General features: G+C 37.1%; 2 protein-coding genes across 3 annotated transcripts; both read right to left on the bottom strand.

Annotated features, from left to right (window-relative positions):
* Positions 1-3,051: 3,051 nt before the first annotated feature.
* Positions 3,052-8,132, bottom strand: LOC133851919 (protein PALE CRESS, chloroplastic). The gene is made up of 7 exons (XM_062288545.1): positions 7,990-8,132; positions 7,803-7,870; positions 6,497-6,691; positions 6,169-6,255; positions 5,120-5,170; positions 4,187-4,366; positions 3,052-3,497 (listed from the first exon to the last, which is right to left on the bottom strand). Exons 1-7 carry the CDS (start codon positions 8,117-8,119, stop codon positions 3,264-3,266), a joined length of 945 nt encoding a protein of 314 aa, XP_062144529.1. The 5' UTR covers positions 8,120-8,132; the 3' UTR covers positions 3,052-3,263.
* A 1,638-nt stretch (positions 8,133-9,770) lies between these two features.
* On the bottom strand, positions 9,771-20,904 carry LOC133851105 (mediator of RNA polymerase II transcription subunit 33B). Of its 2 annotated transcripts, XM_062287416.1 has the most exons (12): positions 20,298-20,904; positions 19,591-19,701; positions 18,404-18,751; positions 17,895-18,214; positions 17,696-17,787; positions 16,337-16,691; positions 15,799-16,012; positions 13,430-13,544; positions 13,115-13,276; positions 12,198-12,855; positions 11,531-11,737; positions 9,771-11,131 (listed from the first exon to the last, which is right to left on the bottom strand). In XM_062287416.1, the coding sequence occupies exons 1-12, from the start codon at positions 20,579-20,581 to the stop codon at positions 10,011-10,013; spliced, it is 3,987 nt and encodes a 1,328-aa protein (XP_062143400.1). In that variant the 5' UTR covers positions 20,582-20,904; the 3' UTR covers positions 9,771-10,010. The 2 variants fall into 2 exon arrangements, with proteins under 2 accessions (XP_062143400.1, XP_062143401.1); XM_062287417.1 differs by lacking the exon at positions 20,298-20,904 and having other exon boundaries at positions 18,404-18,711.
* Positions 20,905-23,349: the final 2,445 nt, after the last annotated feature.

Below are 23,349 nucleotides of genomic sequence, written 5' to 3'. Positions count from 1 at the left end.
GGTTATGACATATCAGCACTGAGTTCTTAAATATGAAGCTTGGAGTCGTTTACATGTACTCTTTTAGTTTTGTTGAACGATAGTTCCATTGAGAGCAATATAGACAAATCCCTTCCCCCTCCCCTCACCCCCTTCCCCCCCCCCCCCCCCCCCCCCCCCCCCCTTTTTCCCCATATGCCTGTCAGTACGGGTTTGAAAGAAGACCGAAATTTCTGGCTTCTTGAAGAAGCCAACATGTGTTGATTGGGTAGTGATGGTTGGCGGACGTTTTACCGTCCCCCAACCGGCTTTTTGAATAAAAAAAATTGCTTTTTAATTAAAAGTGGAAGGCAGGGGACGGTAAAAACGTCCCCTGCCAATCACTACCCGTGTTGATTTCCTATTTTACCCCCTCCACTCCCTCCTTTCGGCCCTTTACCCTATAGTACAGTACAACAACATGAAAAATTCAAACAAAACAAAAGTTAAAGCTTCATTTTTTCAAACATCAGAAAATTCACAAACAGCTCTCGTATCTCTTTTCCGGATCTCTCACCAACGTCCGCGCAGCACAGCACTGCCCAACATGTTCACCACTGCCTCTGCCGCCTCAACCCAGGTTTGATTACGACTTGAATTTGTGTTGTTTCCGCAATCTGTTGGAGGATGGGTATGGGATTTGGCCAATGAAATGGGAGGCTGATTTTGGGTTGAGACAATGCTTGATTTCTGGCTTTTTGGCTTTCAAAACACACCTGACGCTAGAACACAAAACCACATTCTAAAAAAAAAAATAAAAAAAAAAAAAGAGAGAAGAGAAGTGAGGCAAGAGGGAGAGAGAAACCGTAGAGGGAAAGGGTGAGAAAGAGCTGATCTGAGAGAGAGACACATAGATTGAAAGAAGAAGAAGAAGAAGAAGAAGATGGTGAAGCCAAGAGGGGTTTCGGTCATGAGTTGTTGAGAGGTAAATCTCTAGTTTTTCTCTATGTTTTCGTTATACTAGTTAAAACTAGAACTTGATTATTGGGTCTCTTGTATGTGAACAGATTATGAAAATTGATTTCAGGTTTTCATTTGACTATTGATTTTTGGGGGCTTCGGTTGGGGATAACCAGATGGGTTCATTGTGTTTTGATCGGTTTATGTTTGATACATCTCAGACTTGTGAATTGGGTATGGCCGATTAAAATTAAAAGATTGATTTGATTGTTTGAGTTTTGGGTTGAGTTATTGAATTGGGGTTTTGTTTTGGACGTGTTTTGTAATAATTTAGAATGGGTTTTATAGGATTGAGGTTCTCTTGGGTTTTTGAGTGAACAATTGATTGGGGATGTTTATGTTTTTAGTATCTTAAGCTTGCGATTTAATTATGGGTTCCTTGGATTTAGTTTTGTGGAGGTTTTGAGTTTAGGTTCATTGATTTTTGTATAGAGAAGTGATATTTGTGTTAAGAGGTTGGAATTATTATAATGGTCGAATGCTTATTGGGTTTATTAGGGAAGATTGTAAATTGCAATTGTTATCCTTGTGTTATGTGGCTTTAGTAGCTAAGGCTAATGGACTTGATTTGAGAAAAATTATGAGGTAAGTTGTGATTCGGTGTTTGGGGTATTGAATTGGTTTTCTTTATAGAGGCTAATTGTTGTGTTTATGGGTCTGTTGATTGAAAATCTTAGATGGCTGTTTAAAGGAAGGTGAGTTACTTGGAGTTTTATTTTTGGCTTTGGTGAAAGGGAAGAGAAATAGAGTGGTGAGAGATAGAACTAGGGAGTGAATGAGTTAGCAATAGAATGGGAGAATGCCAAAGCTGCAATTAAATATAGGGGATTCAGAGTTCGATTGTAAACACTCTTTTTCATAGAATTTCTCTGGGTTCTTTGAGCTAAACTTAAAAGATAAAGGATAACAATGCGGCCTAAAAAATGGCAAATGAATTAAGATGCATACGAAATGGCATTGGTACTTTCAGTGGGGTCCATAAAAAGACAAATATCATCCTAAAAATTTAACTTTTTTCTTTTGCGTATTAGTCTAACATTGCCCAATGATATTTTGCCCACTTTTTTTCTTGATCAATCTTACAAGCTATTTCGACTAGGTAAAATAAAAGGGGAATTCTTTATTAGCCAGTTCTTGATTTGTTCTTGATTTTTATATTTATATGATGCTTCGAGCTGACCTTAACATGTCGGTTTTGTATGTTTCTTTTGTAAAATTAAGAAGCTGAATGAGTGCTTTCATTTGTATGTTTTAATGTTGTATGTTTCTTTTGCATAACTAAATGAATGCTTTCATTTACTCTAGTAATGTTGCAGATGAATTTCTCTTGGCAGGAAGGGGTTCAAGAAGGCACGCGTAAATATGTCTACAACTAGCGACTTATCAAGTGATCCTCTGTTTTGTAAATGTGGAGTTCCTTCACGAGTAAGGTACTCCTGGGGACCTAGACCTCAACCAATCCCGATAAAAAGTAGTACGGATGTATTAACTTCAAGGTAATTTCATAAATTACCTTCGTGTTATATTTTGTCGTTAGTAGTTTATGACATTTTTGTCATTTCCATGCAGAAGGCCGGTGATTGTGATTTTTTTTGTATGGGCTGATAAAGAAATGTCACCTTATGAGAAGGGTTTAGCGAAATATCTGAAAGAAATGGAGGAGAAAATGATTGCTAATAATGACAGAGCCCATGCATTCATTGAAAAAAAAATGCAAGGAACATTACGACAAACTGCGGCGAGATTTAGAGTTGGGTCAAAATGACAAAGTTAATGCAATGATTGGAAAAAAAAAATGCAAGAAACATTACAATAAACTACAGCAAGAGTTTGGGTCGGGTCAAAATAATTGAAAGATGTTAAAGGCTGCATTGTGCGTTATCATTTTGCTTTTAGTATTTTGTGTTAGTGGTTATAGTAGAACTAGAAGTACTAAGTTAATGTTAAAATAACAATTATGGAAGCAGTTCAGTTGTATGTTTTCATTTTGAATGTTATGTCTATATATGCACCAAATTGAGCATCTATGTATTTTGAATGTTATGCACCAAATTGAGCATCTCCAATTCAAAATAGTGCGCAAAACATACTTTTTTACATATTAACCTTAATAGGAGTAGAAAGTTCAAAATATAGATACAAATGCTTCATCAAACTAATTTGGTCGAAAGTCTTTATCATAGAACCAACTAGAGGTGAACCAAATGGCAAAATTGGGATTCCAAAAAACCCCAGCCTCTCTCCTACAAGGGGAATTGGCCACAGAAGGGACATAGTATGGATGGCTACCATTTCAAATTTATAGCCAGGTCTAGCAGAGCTTCTACTTGGCGAATGGTTTTTTGTTTCTCCTGTTGCTTCAACCTACTTGCAACAGATTCAGGATCAAGCCCTTGTGCATTCTGTGCTTCACTTTGTTCAGACTTTACCTCTTGTAGCAATGCATCAACCTCTCTAACAAAGTCTACCCTTAAAAGTGTATCATCAGCCTCAAGTGGAGGTCGAAATGGCCCTCGATGCTGTCCAAAAAAAAAGGCAGCTGTTATGAAGTTAAATATAACATAGTGTAATTTGATCATTACAATATAGTGGTCAAATTCAATTTTGTTGACATATATAATCTGCTCTAGACTTTAATGAAGCAATCCCAGGATGGTTAATTTTATCCTGAAACAGGAAATAATCTCCCGTTAGAAACTATTCTACTATCTTGGAAGTCGGGAGAACTGTGTTTTTCTTTCTCCCTAATGGAAGAGAAATTCGTTTTTTCCCCCAATTTTTCTAGCTGTCTAGGAATTTTCTACATGTTATTGACAATCAATACCAACTCCTATAATATCTCAACCTATGCTTTCATGAAAGAAATAGTTGATGCATTTGTCCCTCCATGGAGAGATGGTTCTGGCTCTGACTTAAGAGGCACTGATGCCACTCCTGATTTCGCAACATACACATTTAAAGAGAGAAATTTCTTTGTGTATACCTTTAAAGAAAGATTTCTTTGGTATCAGCTAAAACAAAAGGCATCATAGAGAGAATTAAACCTAAGATCCAGACATTCAGGACCAAAAAACAAAAAAACAGAACAGCTAATTGTAAGATGTAAAAACAGATCCTTGAGTTCCAAAAGGAACATACTTGCTAGTTCTGTCTATCATGTAATTCAGCTAAAACCTTGAGCCATAAAATTTTCATTTTTGCAGTTTACCTTATCAATGTCAAGTCCTGCAGGAACAAGAATGCTAAATGGATCTTCTCTTGGAAAGCTATCAATCATGTGTTTTTTGCATTCTTTCAGCCAGCCTTCATCATCAAACCCATCATGCATAATCAAAAGATCGTTGAGCAGTCTCATGGCAGGAGTAGCCTCCCTTTTCAAAATCTCAGTCTATATGAAGTGAAGAATAGATCTTGTGATTCATTTTCCCCCAAGAAAGGTAAGGATGAAAGAAAACTACAGAATGAAAAGGAAGGGCCTAAAGGAATAATTATGGTACAATATGTGCTAGGCTGGAATAATTCTGTACGGGTTTCAACTTCAAATCAGCATGATTTCAAACAACATTTAATGAAGTTCAACATTTGGTTTCAACTTCAAGAATCTCAAATTTCAAGCCAGTCCTACAAACTAATCCCAAGTAGTATAACAAAAATCTTGCAGAAAAAGCCAAACAAATAAGGTTACTATTTAAACCAAGACCAATTCATACATAACCAGATTAAGCAATGCAGTAAACTACCTTTTTTTAAGAGACAAAATATCTTTAAAATGAAGGCAAACATTCCCAGTTGCATGTTGGATGCCATGAGAATAAAGAATGAAGAACATGGAGAGTATGAAAGATGAGGAAAACATGTTTTGAGATTCAGATGATACAAAATACTTGGAAGCATTATTAGGAGAGACATTATCAAGGTTTTAAAATTCAGCATTAGAAAGTTCAGAAGAAAATTTTTAAGGAAGTTTACAACAAGAATTGCTTTTTAGAATTTTTAAAAGCTTAATTACAGCTAAAAATTGTGCAGAAGTAGAATTATTTTCTCAAGTTGTTGAGAAGTTTAGGAAGGTCCAAAGCCCTTTGCATATTGAAACTCACAACTTTAGGCCTGGAAGCACTTATATATGAAGAATAATGCATACCTCAACCCTTCTGTATAACAGATCAAGACTTCTTATAGCATCCTTTTCTTCCTGGAAAAAATGAGATAAATTTTTGAATCAATATAAGAAAGAGAAATGCTACACTTCCCAAAAATTCTCTCAAATTTGGTCCCCAAATGATTTGTCACAATCCTATGTAATTTCTTAGTTTGGGAAATGTGTCATCATTTCATAGGTTGTGAAACATCATTTGATGAGCAAATTTGGGAGACATTTTTGGAAGTGTAGCATTTTTCTTACTGAAAAGAACAAAGGAGTTCCCAAGTTTTTGCTTTAAAGCAAAAATACAAATTAAGTTGTCTTGAGTTATTTTGTTTGTTAGACATATATGATTACAGAGATTTTGTTGGATATCAATATTCACACTGAAGGTTCAATAGTCTTTTGTTTTTCTACTTGCTTGATACCTTGTTCTTTTGCAAGTGAGAGAAACTCCTAGAAGAAGACATTTAACTCCCTCTTTCTTAAAACAGTCATATATTTAATGCAATACAGAGTAACTTCGGTCATCAGAACCCTTAATATGGACGGCTTGCTCATAAGAAATAGCTGATGTCACCACCTTCTATATTTTAAAAGACCAGACTACTATTCTGTCTTCTATAGCACTTCTCACTTATTTGCTCTCCCATCATGAGGATTATGGAACATAATTGTGATTTGGAAATTCCAGGTCTTTTTTCTCAGATGAATAGAAATTCAAGGTCTAATCAATGTTACTAATCTTTTTCTTCAAAATTGTCTAAAAGTCAAACCTTCACAAAAATGCAGTTTTATTTAGAAATCTTTGAGACTTATGAAACTGATGCTGGAAAGCAATAACTACTCCTACAGATAAAGAGAAATGTTATAACTCCAGCCATCAAATTTGAAAATTAACAGTGATGGCAAACACTCACAGTGAACAATAAAAAGTCACTCCACAAATTAAGAATGTCTGGAGATAATTAAACTACAACAGCACTGCATTCGAAGAAAAGATATCAAGGAAATATTAAAGACAATTAGACAATAAAAGACCAACTTACATCACGTCGAGCAAGATCACGGCGGTTCCATATGACCATTAGAACAAGTTCAGTGAGTTCTCCTTTCTCTGCAGCTTCCTCAATTTTCTGCATACAAGAAACTCGATCAATACAAAGGATGTATTAGGATGGACAGCAATGAAATGGGTGTCTTTAATTAGAAGGCATAAAATTTTTCTTCATAATGAAAAGAAAGCAGCCAAAAAAAGAAAAAAGAAAGGGCTTTTCCTTTACAGAAGGATTTATATCAACTTGTAAAGCCTAAATCTCTTGACAGATTAAAGCCATCCATGAGGTAACGGCTTTTGCTATTGTAATTTCTGATTACCTCTTCCACTTCTTCAGCAGCTAGGATGAAGCTCGAAACCAGTCTCCGTGCTTTTTTGACATCTTCTTCTGGATACCCCTTCAAGCGCATGCCAATTTCACGATACTCCTCGACCTTTCTTTCCTCTTCTTCCTCTTCAGCTTGACGTCTTCGATGCAACTCCTTTGTCTTTTCACGCTGCTTGGCTTGCCATTCCTAACACCGAGAAGGTTAATGCCAACTCCAAATAGTGCACATTACACATATTACAATGACCTCACCATAACAAAAATTTCAATCTAAGTTTTATATTCAGGCTACAAATTGTTATATACAGAATGAACAATGTATTCAAATACTCATAAATCAGGATCCATGCAGTTTATAAAGCAAGGCCAGATGATCCTAAATTGAGGATTACTCATAATTGAACAAAATATATCAAGAGAAAGGAAGCTTAACATTGGACTAAACAATATGATGATAAGAGTAACAAAATGATATGATCTAGTTGATTTACTTCTAAGTAGTTGCTGCTATACTATCGGATACATCAAGCTTGAGTTTGAAGGACATACAAAAATTGAATTATATTCAGTATCAAATTGTCTTAACTCATAAGAGGGTGACCGTGAAAAGAGATTCACCTTTTAACTTGCATGTCATTTGTAATTGCATAAACATTTTTATAAACTCAGATTACTCAATTTCTAAGCTGCAAAGGCATTATGTTAAGGTTGTTATGGAAGGCACTTCTAAATTGACCAAGAGAATGGTCTCAACTTAAGCTATTGTGATATTTTTCTTAGTTGTTGGATTGCCGAGCATGATGTATTTTAGCAAACATAAATTTTAAAAATAAAATTATCACTGTCAGACCTACTAAATTCTTTAACATTGCTTAGTGAAGTGCAAATGAATCCGGAGTAACTTGCTCAGTTTGTGATATCAATGTAATCCAACCCACATCTTTGCTTGTAGTCAGGACTCTTAAGTTGACCACAATCTGTGGCCATTTAGTTGTCTACTCAAAAACAAACCAATAGGGCCCATTATAATAAATTCCTTTAGCAAATTTATACATAGGGACTGCAATTAACCATTTGACCGTACACTATAACAATGTTCAAAAATATTAGGAATTAATTATTTAGTGCCGATAAATTTGAACACCCTTTCAAGTTTCAGCTGAATCCTCCGAAAGTAATGTATATCCGAAAATAGACAATGAAAAATTATCAATAACATAGCAAAGCAAGAAAATGAGAAACACCCAACTAAGCAAAGGTGCAAACCATGTCATAGCTCAATATCAACGGCTACATACATCATCATAATACTCCTTGGGAAGCCCATCCATGAGCGGCTCATCCATACTCGCGCTCCTCCTCAGAACTGATTACCAAATCCACACAACAGAAAAAGATTAAAAAAATATATATCTTGTATAATTAGCAAAATCTGAACTTTTAAGGAGCAAAAGCCAAAAGGTGTTCGTGGCGGTGAGTACTAACCTGAGTGGGTTGAGTATTTGGGCTTGAAAAGAGACGGGTATGGAAGTACTGGAAGCCTTGCGAGGACAGCAGAGTGAGTTGATAATGGCGGTGGAGGTAAGCACATTAGCTCCAACACCTTTGCCTCCATTTCTTCGGAGATATCCAGAGAGAACTAATAGGATATCTATATTTAAATAATGAAGCATTTTAGCAGGTACTTGGGCCATAAAACGACAGCGTTTTGCTACTCACTTTGGGCGACTCTCAGCAGATTTGGATCCCATTGATTTTTCTGGAAAATTTCACGGTAAAATTCTTAAAATTAAAATTTTTTTTATTAATTAAATAATTTTTGTTTACTATCTCAGTATTTATTGCTATAGATCCTTAATATTTATTTAATGAGTTATATACTGAGATGACAAAATATAATGTTCTAATGAGAAAAAAAAAATTAAGATTTTAAGAATTTCACCATAAATTATTTTGATCATCTCTCAAGTCATATTTAATAACAAACAAATGTCTCACGGTCCATACTACAGAAGAAAGCATTTTTCTACATGTGTAAACAATAAATTATTCTAGATATCCTCGAGTGGAATTCAAATAGGGCGTAAATGAACCGAATTATTTATAAACAGTTCAAGTCGACTCGTATAAACTTTATTTCAGTTCTATTTGTTTATTAAACGAATCAAGCTTAAACATAAATTTAAGCTCATCTATTAAAACGAGCCAAACTTGTATAAACTCAGTTTGACTCGCATAAGCTCGTATAAACTCATATAACTTTATTTTTAGTTATTTTTTATAGTATTATTTTTAACTTTATAATAAGAACATCTTAAGTATTTTAAAATAATAAATAAAAATGCATTCTCTTTTTAATGTGATAGATATAACTTGAATATTTGTAATTGTAAATATTGTTATAGGTGTGTGTATGTGTGTATAATTAATGTGTGTGTGTATATACATTCAAGATTAGTTTGTTTAAAATTCTATATAAGGTTATAAGATATAATATAAATAGGACATTAAAAAAAAAAAATTATATGATTTATTACGGTTAGAATAGTTTCTCAGTTGGATGAACATAAGATCGATTTGACCTTGCAAAAGAGTAACAAATTAGATTAAAAAAAAAAAAAAGCTTGTCAAAGCGGGTCGGAGGGAGAAGCTCCGATGCCTAAATTAATTATCGATTAGAAGATAATGACAAGAAGAGAAAGAGTTTTCGTAGAGAGCCCAAAAGTTCTCGTTACCTTATTAGAATAGGCTATTTATAGAGGCTTGATCTCCGAATTCCTCGGTCAAGTATTTGTATGTAGAGTCCGTTCCTAAAAAAAGATCATATTTGATATTATCTCTATAAATATGGTGATCGGATCCCGAGTCTTTTAGGATTCGGAACAAGATTCCCGAATCAAAACAAAATTAAACGAAAAGACTTAAACATTTACCACTCCACTCGATTACAACAGTAAGTCCAAAAGAAAGGATAAATGAGTCCCAAAGGCAGCCTTTTTAATGCTTACACGGATCGAGACATACCGCCTTGAACTTTAGTTCCTTGGTCACGAGAACAAACTAGCCTATATATATAGTTAGTTCACTAGAAAATGAATGCTTTTCTTATATTTTCGTTTCATCTGTCTAAAAAAGATACTTGTATTTTCATCTCAAAACTATTAAAATGGTTACTGTCTGTTAATTACTCATCGAAGCAAAGCCGATCAACTTATAGAGATCCGTGTACAGCTTTAATAAGAGCCATCCTACCTGCCGGGAGAAGATAATCAAAATAAGCATGAAAATTCTTCAAACCAATGTAGAGGAGGAAATCTCTATTCTTCTTTACTACCTGTTTGAGATGATTTACACAGAGCTATGATTGTACAGAAAGCTCTATAGTTCTAATTAGATTTATTCTAATGAACATGCGTCGAGGCCTGTCTACCTATTATAGTGTTAAAGATACAAAAACACACAACATCAATCAGGCATTTTTTGGACATGCTTATGGCACGGTTAGGTTAAAACTCTCTTTCAATAATCAATTCAGCTGCTGCACCCATTGCACCAACCCCTCCAAGTCCCAGCAGCGCCAGAGCCAATTCCTCCTCGTTCCACTGCCTTAATCCTTTACTCAGCCTCTTCAAGACATCCACATCCACCTCCAGCACCCACATTGGTGTGCAACCCACCATCAAGCTCACAAACCCTGATACATATGCCTGCCAAGTGGCACAATCACAACCAAGAGATATTTTTCCATCTAGTGCGCTTGCAAGAAATTCTAAGTGGGCCCCAAGAATCTTTGGCCGTCGTTTCGATGCTGGTGATACCGAGTCAACTCCCCAAGCAAATGCCCCACAAAGCAGCACAAAGTATGCAAGAGCATAACCCCCCAGCATAGAAATCATACCCCCAGATTCTCCAACTTCCTGCCCTAACACATGGACCGACAGAAACCAAGAAGGTAGGGTTTCTCTGATCAAAGATTGAATCAAACCTGATCCACCAGATATCCAAACCAATGAAGCCCCAAGTGAAGCAGCAAGCTTGACACGCATCATTGCTGCAGCAAGGGAAACCTGCCCGTATCTCAAACCATACTTGGTCTTCTTCAATTTCTCCACTTTATCTTTAGGCAACCCACTACTTGCAATATCTCTAACAGAAAGCATTAGCAGAGAGACAATTTCTTCTGTCATGAACATAACGTCTCTGATAGACCGATGCACTCTTAAGTAAAGAATTCCAGGGGCTACTGGAGTCATCCCACCAGAGAATTGGGGGCCAGAGCCATGGCCAAGGAGGGCACCCACACCACCATTGCTGTAAATGTGGGAAGAACTTAGCCCAAGAGTGGATGTGAAGCAGGTTTTAAGAAGCTGGACCACAGCATCACTGTTATGGTGGAAAACAGTATGCGAAGCTGAGAACACAAAGAAATCGCTCCAACGCTTTATCTTCTGGGCCCACAAAGAGGCTATGATGGGCATGCATGGCCAGGGGCAACCAGAAGCAAGGGAATTCAAGGCTGGGCCAATCATGTGGAGGAAGCGTTCGGTGGCTTTATCAAATTTATAAGTAATTGTGAGGCTTACTAGGGCAGCTAGTGGTAAAGGAAGCGTAGCTGGAGAGCTCCCACCTGCAAAGAAAACAGTTGAGCTCTAATGTCAACAGATTGATTTGTCAAACCCGAAGTTTCTAGTCCAACACAAGTTAAAATTACATGCAAGCTCAGAGAATTCCATTTTCCTGCATCATCACCATGAGAAGATCATTCTGCATCAATAATTATAGGGTTTACTTACATTACAATAATCTATTAATCTTCGATGAAGTGTTTTCCATATAAACACAGATTTACACGATACATGATATATAATTTGGTTCAGAGTCCAGTGTCCCAACTTTTGCTGAAAAGTCACTTAGGATAGTATATTTTTTCAGTGGAGGCAGATTGAATTGAGATTTTTTATTTGTTAAATAACACATTCAACAACCAATAATGATAATCCATTATCCAGAGAATACAAGGAATTACCTACGGCAAGGCTTGGGACATCAACACCAGTGGCAGCTAAGATTTTCTTAATCTGTTGCTCAACAATGGATAAGTTTGCAGCAGGGCTTGGCCAATCAGTTCCATTCATAAAAGCTGGCTTCCATATGCCTCGTGTTACTTCAGCGGAAAAGTAGCTTAGAATGGTAGCCAAAGTTGCCGGAAGAAAATCAGCAAGATCTTTGACTCCTGAGATGAAGAGTGTGTAGTCTTGAGGAATTCAATTAACAATCTAACAACAGAACATAACCTTTTTATAAAAGTTCAAAGAAAAGACACAACTAGGAAGTCAATAGTTCGGTCATTCCCAAAAGTCCTTTTCTATTTTTGGGAAGGGCCATGCTTTTTTTTTTCTAAGGGAAAGGGGGGATCATAAATTTTTTATTGAACCGCAAAGATATACAGAAACATCAACTTTAGCAAATTCACCACAAATTTTGTCAAGAGTGTGACCAGACTTCTGTAGATAAATGTATACTAAAAATTCCAAGGAAAAAGAAATTGTGATAATAAAATCAACTTGCTCACACATCCAGGGTCAGTGCTTTGCCTGTTTACTTTAAAATTCTTGTTCTTATGATGGATAACCTTTAAAGCATGAAGATTAATAAAATCTGAATTTTAGAGATTCTAAGAAAACTGGATAAACCTGTAGCAAGTTCACGGGGAGAGAGTCTTCCATGGGCACAGGCCGTAAGAGCAGCGTCAAGCACAAAGGGAGTTGCCTCCAGGATATCCCATGCAGGCACTTTGAGTCGAATATAGGCATCTTGAGCCCCAGATCCCGACGAATTACTGCTTCCTGAAGTTTGAGTTAAAGGCTGACCACCTCTATTTATTTTTCGGAACATCAAATCGAGGAGTGTATCAACAATCTTATGAACAGGGGTCCCAGGTGCAAGACCAGAGAGGATGGAAGCCATACATTGTTGATGCTGCCGGTACCAGAGTTTTAATTTTGGAAAGGAATCCATAAATATAGGTTCTCTAGAAGAACTTAACAATCTGGAATGTCTTCTGCTTTTCATCGGATCCCTAGGTAATGTTCCAAAGGATGATAATTGTGAGTTCCGAACCAATAAGAGGTATTCAGGACTTAGCTGGGAAGCAATTGGTGGTGCATCTCCCATCACATGCTCAACAGGTGGCTGATCAAACCTCCATAACTTCAGCAGAAGTGTAAATGCATTGCAGAACACTGCATGACAAGAGAGTTCCTCCCCTGTTGTGAGAGCCCATGACACATTGGGTATGCAAGACCCAAAAACCTCACAGATGGGCATCAATGCACCTGCAAGCAATGGAACCTGGCAATGAATGGCAAACAATATCAGTTCATGGAGAACATGAAAGAACTGGAGTTATTAATTTCTTTGTATGGTCCACCTATGCTATCCTTTCTTTTTGTTTCAATTAAGTTTAAGTATATTCACTCATTTTGTGTGCATGCATGCAGGGGCAGAAGAAGGAATCTTGCCTCCTCCCAAACACCGTTCCAGTAACTAATTCAAATGCAATCTCCACACGCATATCTTAGTTAGTAGACAATTTTAAAGAGCAACCCACCAAGCCATGTAAGGAGAAAATCTGAACACAGTCCACAGCTGATATTGCAACAAGAAGGACATTCAAAAATGAAGCACAGCTGATCAAATGGCTATCACTCCCAGAGTAATCTGCAGGGACCGGAGGCAATAGCAATCTCATAATAAAAAAAATGGTGTGCTCCTGCAAACAATTGAAATTATAACGAATTAAAATAAATGGAGATAGGCTGGGGAAAAGGGGGAGAAAACCCTCTGAAGCAATAAAGAAGATAAGTAATCTGCTCTTGCACAAAACTAGTAAGTGACACATACGCTGTGGCCTTTACTACATTACCTGTACATTCCAACCACGAACCAGAGATGCCCCACAGAGAATGGTAGCAGCAGATATCTTCTCGTCGTCAGAACCATTGACTGCAATCTCATATATTTTCTCGAGTTCTGCTAAGCTTACATCAAATCCATGAGCTTAAATTCAGTTGTATTACCACTGGGTAAATTTACAAAAAAGAGCATCTGATAGACCTAGCTTCAGGAAAAAGAAGGGGGCAACTGAAGACCAGGTTACAGTCAGGAATTATAATAGTTAACTAGACAGTTACCATCTTCAGCATATATATGTATATACATATACTCTTAAGACACACATGCATAAGTAAACTTTAATCACCCCTCTCTCTCGTCTCCCTCTCAACAAAAAAACCCTTAGGTCTCTTCTCTGATAACATCTAGTGAGGAGGAAGGAGAGGCTCTCCTCCCTCCCTCATTCTCATCCAGTTCCCATCCAGTCTAGGTCCTCTAGTGTTTTTTTCTTCTTCTTTTTGGTCTTCTAGTTTTGGGTTTCTCTACACCTTGGGAGTAGATCTACGGTGGTTGGGTCATCTTTTGCGCACACGGGCCCCACCCAAGGCATCACCGGCTTGTTCCAGTCTTAACCGTCGACGTCAATTCCGTGGATGGCCGCCGCGCTGATGTGCGTGGCTGATTGGTTATTTTGCATCTTGGGATGTAGATCTATGGTGTTTGGGACCTCCTCCCCGTGCATGTGCCTCACCAGGGAACTCTTCATCGTATTCCGGCTCTACCCCGCCGTTGGCGCAGCTGCAAGTGGCCGCGTGGCGCCACTCCGGTGCACGTGGCCGAGGGAGTTTCTAAAGCTTGGGAGTTAGATTTACGGTGCTTGAGACCTTTCCACTACGCACACGCCTCTCTGATGTCTCCAGCAAGGTGCTTCGAGGCAGGTTTGGGTGTTTGACAGGAGCTTCAACTGTTTTTTGGGATTTGGGTTTCACGTGGGTTTTAGGTGTTGTGACTGCTTTCTGGCAAGGAGGGTTTGATAGGTCGTTTTGCTGTTTTTGGGTTCTAGGTTTTGTAAGAGCTTTATTATATACTACCTATGTACATAGGAGTGTCTTACGCTTTTTCAATAAAATTGCATTATTACTTATAAAAAAAAAAAAAAGACACATGCACATGAATGTATGTGTAATGGTTATGGCAGGGGTGGAGCCAGCAGAATGCAAGAGGGGCAAACCCCCCCTTGGCTGGCCAAAAAATTCCTTTGGCCCAGGTACAGTTTTCCCGGTTGTCATGGTTTCCCACCCTCACTCACTCAGGGCCATCAACATTACCAGCTATCTCTCAGGCTCAACAGGCTGAGCACACCAGCACTGGTCAATGTATTGACGCCGAACTACCCATGGCCGATAATACAATCCGAAAACGAGTTTCCTAACATTACTGATGTCGGTTAGGGTTACCGGCACTTCCTAACATTACTGGCAACGAGTTTCCTAACACTGACATGAGTTTGGGAGCGTTTTCTAGAATCCAAAACGATAACGTTGCCAGGTCTCGCCGAGCCTTTAGTGTTACAGTGTTAGACGAGTGTATTTGACGCTGCACAGTTACATGCCTATTAAACACTACATTTAATAACATTCGTTTTATTAAACACTGTGTTTACTGAAAACGTCATCGTTTATGAAACCTATTGTTTAATAAAACAAAAAACAGACGACCTAGTTAGTATATACGAAACTTGTGGGTTGTGAAACAAATATAGCAGTCAAATTTTCAAGTCCTTCAAAAACATTGTCAAGCAGTCAAACAATTACAACAATTACAGTACAGCCTCTAGCCCTCTCTTCAAACTTGCTTAAAAACTCACGCCAATCAACAAATCATGTAACTAGCTATTTTTTTTTTTTTATAGGTTAGGAGGTGTGTGGTGAAAACCTTAGTCACAACCAAATGCGATCAGCTCATGATGAACTTGCATGGTCACTAAGTCTCACATTGGATTTCTAGATGACTATAGTCTACAAACCTACTCCTGTGTCCAGTGGCACCAGCTATGTAGAAGATACTGTACACGACACAGGAATTATCCACAACAGAAATAAACAAAAACAGGGGAAAAGGCACAGAATTTTTTTAGACTGATTGCATATGCGGTCAATACTGCGGTGACTGAAGACTTTTTTTTTTTTTGATAAGTGTGACTGTGAAGACTTCTCTCTAAGAAGGGCAGGCTTTGGACTTGGAGATTGATTTTAACCACCATGGCGGCTCTTTTGTGTGGTAATACTTTTTAAGGCGGCAAAAGAAGAAATGCTACATCTGAGCCTACTTTTCTCAAAGCCTCCCCAAGTCTCAAAATGGAAAAACGAAAAGAAATAAGAGACACAACTGATATTATACCTAGAAGCTGGGGTGGCAACCAAAGCATTTATCAATGATGGAGTTAGAGGGGACCCCTTCATCAATGATGACCAACCAGACGCTTGCGCAGGAACACTATGAGGAACTTGGTTGCTCCGTGCAACATTGACATAACCTGGCCAGAGATATGCCGATGTGTCCAGTAGATTCCTGGCAATACAAGCCTCAACAATCAGATGCCGCATGTTTCCAGCTGCAAGACAAAACAGAACATGAGAAACAATCATTGGTAAGGTCCAACCAAAGTAATGCAACTCAGCATAATCAACCTGATCTTTTGTTTATGAAACTTATATATGAGGGAACCTCCAGGGAAGAATTCAGAATCAAAAATCAGGTTGATTTGCAACAAAACAAATGCAGAGACAGGCCCATCGAGGAATATTTATATATATAGATAAATAATCAAGATCAGGTGCATCCAGGAATATTTATTGAATTTACACCTATCTTTTGCATACCAAACTAAAATCCTTCACAAAATGAAGTACTGATGCAGAAAGTAATAATTACTTACAACAGTTCATTGGCATGTCATTCATGCTCACAGATTCGTAGTACCCATTACCAACTGGAAGGCCTGAAACGTACATTATTGCTTTGGCAGCAGCCTGATTAGCTACCAAACTAACAGCCTGAGGTACTGTCAACAACCCCTCATAATCACCTATTAACTGCAAGCTGGTAACTAAATCCTTGCGACGCCTTCCAGGTTTTTCTTTGCTTTGATTGGTAGGGCTGTGTTCGGTTTCATCAATCAGTTCACTTTCCTCTTCCTCAATAAAATTAGCAACTGTAAGTGTTGTAATAGACAATAACATGCACATGCAAGTATCTAGGCGAGGCACAGGACCCTCACAGAGATCCCTCTCCTAAAAAGAAGAAAGATGAAGGCAGATCAATGTCAATATCTAGAAACAGAAGTTATATAGAACATAGGGGGATCTTTAGAATGATGCTTCCTGAGATCCAACTGCATTCTAGTCTAGACAGGGGATCGAGTTTATACATGTTCCTTCCTGAACATTTTATATATGTATGAGTGTCAGGTGGCAAGATAGAGAAAGAATCACACAAACATTCAGCACATGTATATTCCTTAAAGAAAACATGTACTTGATAAGTGTGCACTTCTTTATGGTGGATAAAGACATTGTGAATAATGACATCTCTCCTAAATATTTTAAAAAAAAATTCGTCCCTTTTAGGGGTTCTCTTGTATCCTTCCCGTGTATAAGGGTTGCGCCCCTCTACGCGTTTTTTTATAAATTGCAATTACTTATCAAAAAAAAAAATATTTAAAAAAGGTTTGAATACTCATCTTCAAGTGTTCATCATGCCTAACTATCATAGGTGTGTCCTACTGGGTGGGAAATGAAGAAGAATTAAATGCCAAAGAAGGAGATGAGAAGAAAGTTAAAGCTTAATTAGTGTTTCATGCAACTTCTTTACAGACTGCCAAAGTTATCATTTCTCAATATTTCCTTTGTTCAATACATAAAAGCAGGCATTCTATCTCATTCCCTATCCCTATTTCAAGCATTTGTCATACAATATATATTAGACGATTTAGATTTCAGACCAAGATTAGAGGCCTTGATTCCTTCATAAGGATTACAGTCAAAACCAAAGAGATTTTCTAATACCTGGGCAAGTTTTAACGAATGTTTTACAACAGCTAAAAGTAGGATAATGGTCAGGTTTTATTTTTTCCAATTTCTGCAACACAAATACAAGCCATATGGAGAGCATCAACACCCCGCAGCAACTTGATTAGTTTGAGATGTCTATCTATTCTTAAGAGTTTTATTTCCAACAAAATAGAATAAATCAATGGTTAAAGGTAAACAGTACTTCCTAACAAATTAATTCCTACCCTTTGCACCAGTCGTAGAGCTGCAATCCATAAACCTAAGAATGTATTGTGCCATGCGGTACCATTAACAGCCTGCAGAGCCTTTACTAAACCTGCAACAGTAATTCTTGTTCAATGACACTGCTTCGAAGAACTGAAGTCTCATTCACTCCAGGTAAATCAATGACTTAAGCATTACAACACTAAAAGTGACTTCTACCAGTAAGAATTTCAACAGCACTAGTTGCTGCCACTTGTGATCCATCCATAGCATCTTCCAGAAACAGATCAATAGGGAGCCAAAGTGCAGACCAACCAATCCCATGCAATTGATTAGCAGATGATATCAGAGACCCAGAAGCCATGACAGCATGAAACTCTTTCCCTGACATTGTTTTGCATTCTCGAGACAGAACTTTACGAGTGTCAGATGTCAACTGCAGAAGGGTCTCTGGAGTTATGTGTTTTGAATTCCGCAAGACCGCTGAATTTGCTGCAAGCAGTTGCATTCGCTGAATGAAACCTCCCCAATGTGATGGCCTACAAGGAGAAAAGATTTATGTCTCAAGTACCTTCTATTCATTAAATTTCTCAAAATTCTAATTGGACACTCAGAGATTATTTAATCACATTGCTGCAGTGATGTTTGGTATTATTTGGGTTGAAAATGACAAGCCACTCAATGATCTGCTTGTTTTTCAGTTCTCACTTATGAATATATGTTCTTACATGTTTTGACGTGCCAAGTATAGAATCCTTGAAGTCACTTTGTTTAGCAAAAGCTCTCCAATTATCTCAATAGCCATTGCAGTATTTACTTTCTGCAGCCCTTCATTGTGATCTGCTCTCTTCTCACTAAAGCTATCATGACCTTCTATATCCATATCTTGTGACCTGGTTGGCCATCTAGACTTCTTTTCTGGGGTATGTTCCAGCAACCCTTCATCATCTAAAGATGCATCAAGTAACTGCCATACAACTGAAAAGACAAATTCAACAAGAAGCACCCCAGGCTCACACACTTGAAGGCCATATATCTGGGAAAGATGAAGAACATCATCAATGGATTTCATGATCCTGTAATTTCATCCAAAATGTATTTCAGTAGTTATTTAATCTACAGAAGAAAGGTATCTAACATAAAAAAATAAAAAATAAAAAATTGATAAGTAGTCCTTGTGGTAAAAAAAAAAAAAAAAAAAAAAAAAAAAAAAAAAAGACCACTTAACAGAGAGGTCAAGATAAGAATTCGAGTTTTTCTTTAGGTATGGGGAAATGAAAGCCAAAGACAGAGTATTTCATCAGTACAACAAAGGGTTTTTCTTTCTTGTGAGCTCTCTTTTAATAAAACTTTGGCCCAAAATCATGATCCACTTTGAGTTGGCCTCTAAATTTGTCAAGTGGACTGAAAGCAAAAAAAAATAGAAAAAAATAAAAATTCAGCAGCCCTCGACACAATGTTACATTTGAAGTTAGTAGGGTAATTGATGCCTTAAATCCGAGAATTCTGAGCATGCCTTCCTGAAAAGACTTTCTGGGACATTTAATAACTGATATCATAATTAAATATTAGGTTGAGATGGGTATTTTTACATCAAAAACTTGTATTAGTAGAATGCCAATTGACATTAGAAAACGGCTGCTGCTGCATAAGGCAAGCCAACTAATTGGCATACTAAGGAATTAAAAGTGCAAAATCTAATAACACAAGGACAAATCACTAAGATCTTTCTCATTTGGCACTCTTGTATTGTGAAGTGTTCGAGTTTTCTTTGTTTAGCTTTTAAGCCAACTTAATTATCCTTAGAGATTGCAATGTATCATAGGTCCACTGATAGTAAATCTTGAATGTAACACTGACAAAGAGACCATAAACCCATCTTTCTACAACAAAATAAGAAAAAGTTGAGTCTCACTTTTGATAATTTGGACCATAGATTGGAGATGCAAATGAAAATGCATGTCGCTTGAGGAGTTCCATATATAGTCTATATGCTCCAGGCTGGTTTTGCCGATTTGGAATGACCCTGTCGCAGACATGAAAAGCAGCGGATAATTCAATCAGTGGAAGAGTGCACATAGCCAAATGAGTGAACAGAAATGTTTCTAGGGCAAAAAATAAGGACCCGGTTCAAAGTGTTCGACATACAATGTGACAACAGAAAAAAAAAAAAAAAAAAAAAAAAAAAAAAAAAAAAAAAACCAACCCTTAATGGATGCAAAAAGTTGCACTTCAGCAAACTTCCTCCCACAAAGTCACAAATGATATTGAATGCCTACCAATCACCGGATGGTATACTAAACCAAAGACAATCATATGCTAAAGATCGTCTAACTAAGACACCCAAAAAAAAAAAAAATTGACAATGATAAGAATGACAATCAAAGATAAACCATACAAAGAAAAAAACAAAGAAAAAATCCTTCAAAACAAAAACAATATATACTGAAACATAATTCATGCGAAGTCACCTACTCAAACACCTTAAAAAAATTCACTACGAAAAATCCCAAGTAGCTTCACCTGTCCATACAGTTCAAGCATATGAAACCCAATAAATACATTCTAAGAATAAGAAGAAGAAAAAAAATCAGTAGTAGAAAAAGTTTATTAAAAGAGGACCTGATGGAGAGGAGGGAGAGGACGAGCATGGGAGGGGCGATCTTGACGGCCAGGGCCTTGTCGAGGAACTTCCACGTGATGGGCACGTGATTTCCGAAGCAGATGTGCGAGACCAGGAGATGGGCCAGCTCCACCGAGGGCAGGCCCACCCCGGCCGCGCTCAGGCTGGCGCTTAGCTGCACCGCCCAGAAAAGCGCGTCGCTGTTGTTGTCCTGCGCCGTCTTGGTCAGCTCCAGCACCCCCTCCCACAGCTCACTTGATTCCACAGACACCCCCATCACCATCCGATCCTTCTTTTCTACTTCTACTTATAATTCTTCCTCTAATCCCAAAAGTCAGTTCCTTTTCAAAGCTTCATTGAGACTTCGGAGGCGCGACGTGGGACTACTCATATTTATGCGTGAAAGCTGCTCCGATTGACTGTAAACAGTAAAGACGACTTGTGCTTAGAAACTCTAGGGAACAGAAAAGAACATGGGATTCGGCTGAATCAGCGTCACTTGACATCAACTATGTCGGATGTCATTGTCAGGGATCGGTTCCGTCTTCCAATTAACTTTGTGGGGCTCTTTATTCTTCGGTAATACGAGAATGGTGCGTCTCCGAATCGATTTGGAATATTTTGCGCTATTTAATTTTGAGGATGTTAATTCTTGGGGGAGGGATAGCTCAAGGATTACGACTAGGAGGTCATTAGTTTAAATTTATTTTTTTCTTTTATGTGAACATTTCAAAAAAAAAAAAAAAAAAATTGAGTATGTTATCTAAAAAAAAATATATATATATATATATATATATATATATATATATATATATAAATAAAAAAAATAAAAATAAAAAAAAAATAAAAAAAAAAAAAAAGAGAAAAAGAAAAGAAAATAGAGGATGTTGAAATAAGAATTGGGAAATTGTTCAATACTCCATAGATTTTGCCTTGAAACAAATAAGAATCTGATTTTTTTATTTTTGACACTTCAGTTGAAGTACCAGTTGGCATATTCTATGTCTAAAACCAATGACCATGTATATCAAAAAAAACATGTAATCATGTCACCTATGGCCCTCAAACAAAACAAAACAATGAAATTGGGCTAACTGTATTAAAAAATCATGTCATCATGTCAACCATATTATAAAAAAAGCTCACATAATGAAAGAGTGTAAGGATGGCTCAACCATCCACCCTCCAGTTAGGAGTGCACAAATGGACAGGTGTTAACCACCAACGATCGGATAACTAGAAATACTTGTAACCGGATAATCGAGTATTAGGGTTGCGATTAGCGATTATAGGGTTTTAAAAAACCGATTAATAACTGGGTAACCGGTTTATATATATATATATATATATATAAAAAAAAAAAAAAAAAAAAAAAAAAAAAAAAAAATCCCTATCGAATGAATGAATGCCCCAACGCCCATACAAGCAACGTCAACCAAAAAATGAATGAACTCTTATATTGATCCTAAACAAGTTTCACTCGTAGTGAAAAATAGAATATGGATTCAAATGCAAAAGTTCAAAAAACGAATTTGATTCGCAGAAAAAGAACATAAAAATCCTATTATCACAAAAATGGGAATTGGTGGCCCATGGCCAGCCATCCATTTAGAATGATTTTTTTTATATATTTTTATTTTGGATTTGTAATATTTTTTATTTCCTAATAGAAGAAACTGGTTTTAAATTGATTTTAAATTTGTAATGTTGTTTGTTCTTTTGATTTTCATTGCAATCATTTTATTTAATCTATGGACTTAATTGTGAGCTCATTGAGATGAATAAATTGTGAATAGTAAATGAAATTATGCATGTCCAATAGTATTTACTATTTAGCATTGAATATTGAATGGTTGGATATTGGATTAAAAAAAATAATAATAAAATAAAAAATTAACAATCTATGAAAACCAGTTACCCAGATAATAACCGATTTTTAATAACTGGATAACTGGCGAATAGTAATACCTGCAACCCGTCTACTGGTAGATCGATTGCAGTTGTGGTTATTTAAATATGAATAATCGGATACTCTGGTTGCGGTTATAAGAAAATAACCGCAACCGATTGTACACCCCTACCTACTATTGGGGCAATACTTCCTACAGATATTGATAGGGTGGTTCCACCTCTGCTACTGTGGTTGGCCACCCATTACTGGAGGTTAGCCATGCCACCCACCTCATCTATTGGGAGTGACTGCCACACGAGCCATTCCTGCTGTTTGGATTGGCCTCGCGAACCCCAGCACAGGAGCCACCCCACTATAGGGCTTGGTTACGCAAGCCACGCCACCTACAAGGGAGATTTTTCAGCGTTTTCAAATCGCAGGTGAAAGTCTGCTTTTTAAAAAAACACATGATTTTTAAAAAAATTAAACTGTGATTTTATCAAACGTTTAGCTGTGCTTTTAAAAATTGTGTTTTCAAATCACACATTTTAAAATCGCAAACCCAAATGAACCATTCTTCTCACCAAACAAGGATTGCCTTTCTCTCGAAGTATTTCCCAAAAATTTACGTCCTTTACTCCCCGGCCAACATACCCATTGAGGATAGAAATTACCGCTCTAATGGCAACTTCATCAACTGTAGGCTCGATAACCCTTTGACAATGATGACTTCATATTTGATCTCTCCAAGACCGAACCCACCTTCTTTAGATGAAATTGTTGAAGACCCATGTTTCGTCTTAGTATTATGTTTCGAGGCGAAAAATATAATGCGGCTTTTTTTTGTTTTGGGGGGGGGGAGGGGGGGAGTAAACATAGTTTATTCCTAAAGAAATAGCTATTCCTCTACTTTTGAGAGGAATAGATATTCTTCTTCGTAAGGGAATATTTATTCCCATTAGAATAATTATTCTTTGGAATTATGTGCTACCAAAAAAAGTAATGTATATTCTAAAGGAATAGCCATTTTATTCTGAGGGCTATTTCGCAAACCAAACGAATTGTAAAGAGTTGCTTATGACCCAATGAGTTACAGTGCCTCCCTTAATTCTAACTTCATCAATGAGTTACTTTTTGTGTTACTAGTCCATGAGTCATGT

The sequence above is a fragment of the Alnus glutinosa genome, chromosome 12 (assembly GCF_958979055.1).
Source record: "Alnus glutinosa chromosome 12, dhAlnGlut1.1, whole genome shotgun sequence".
Classification (NCBI taxonomy): domain Eukaryota; kingdom Viridiplantae; phylum Streptophyta; class Magnoliopsida; order Fagales; family Betulaceae; genus Alnus; species Alnus glutinosa.
Note: the sequence above shows the minus strand (reverse complement) of the source record. Positions and strands in the feature narration are given on the sequence as shown.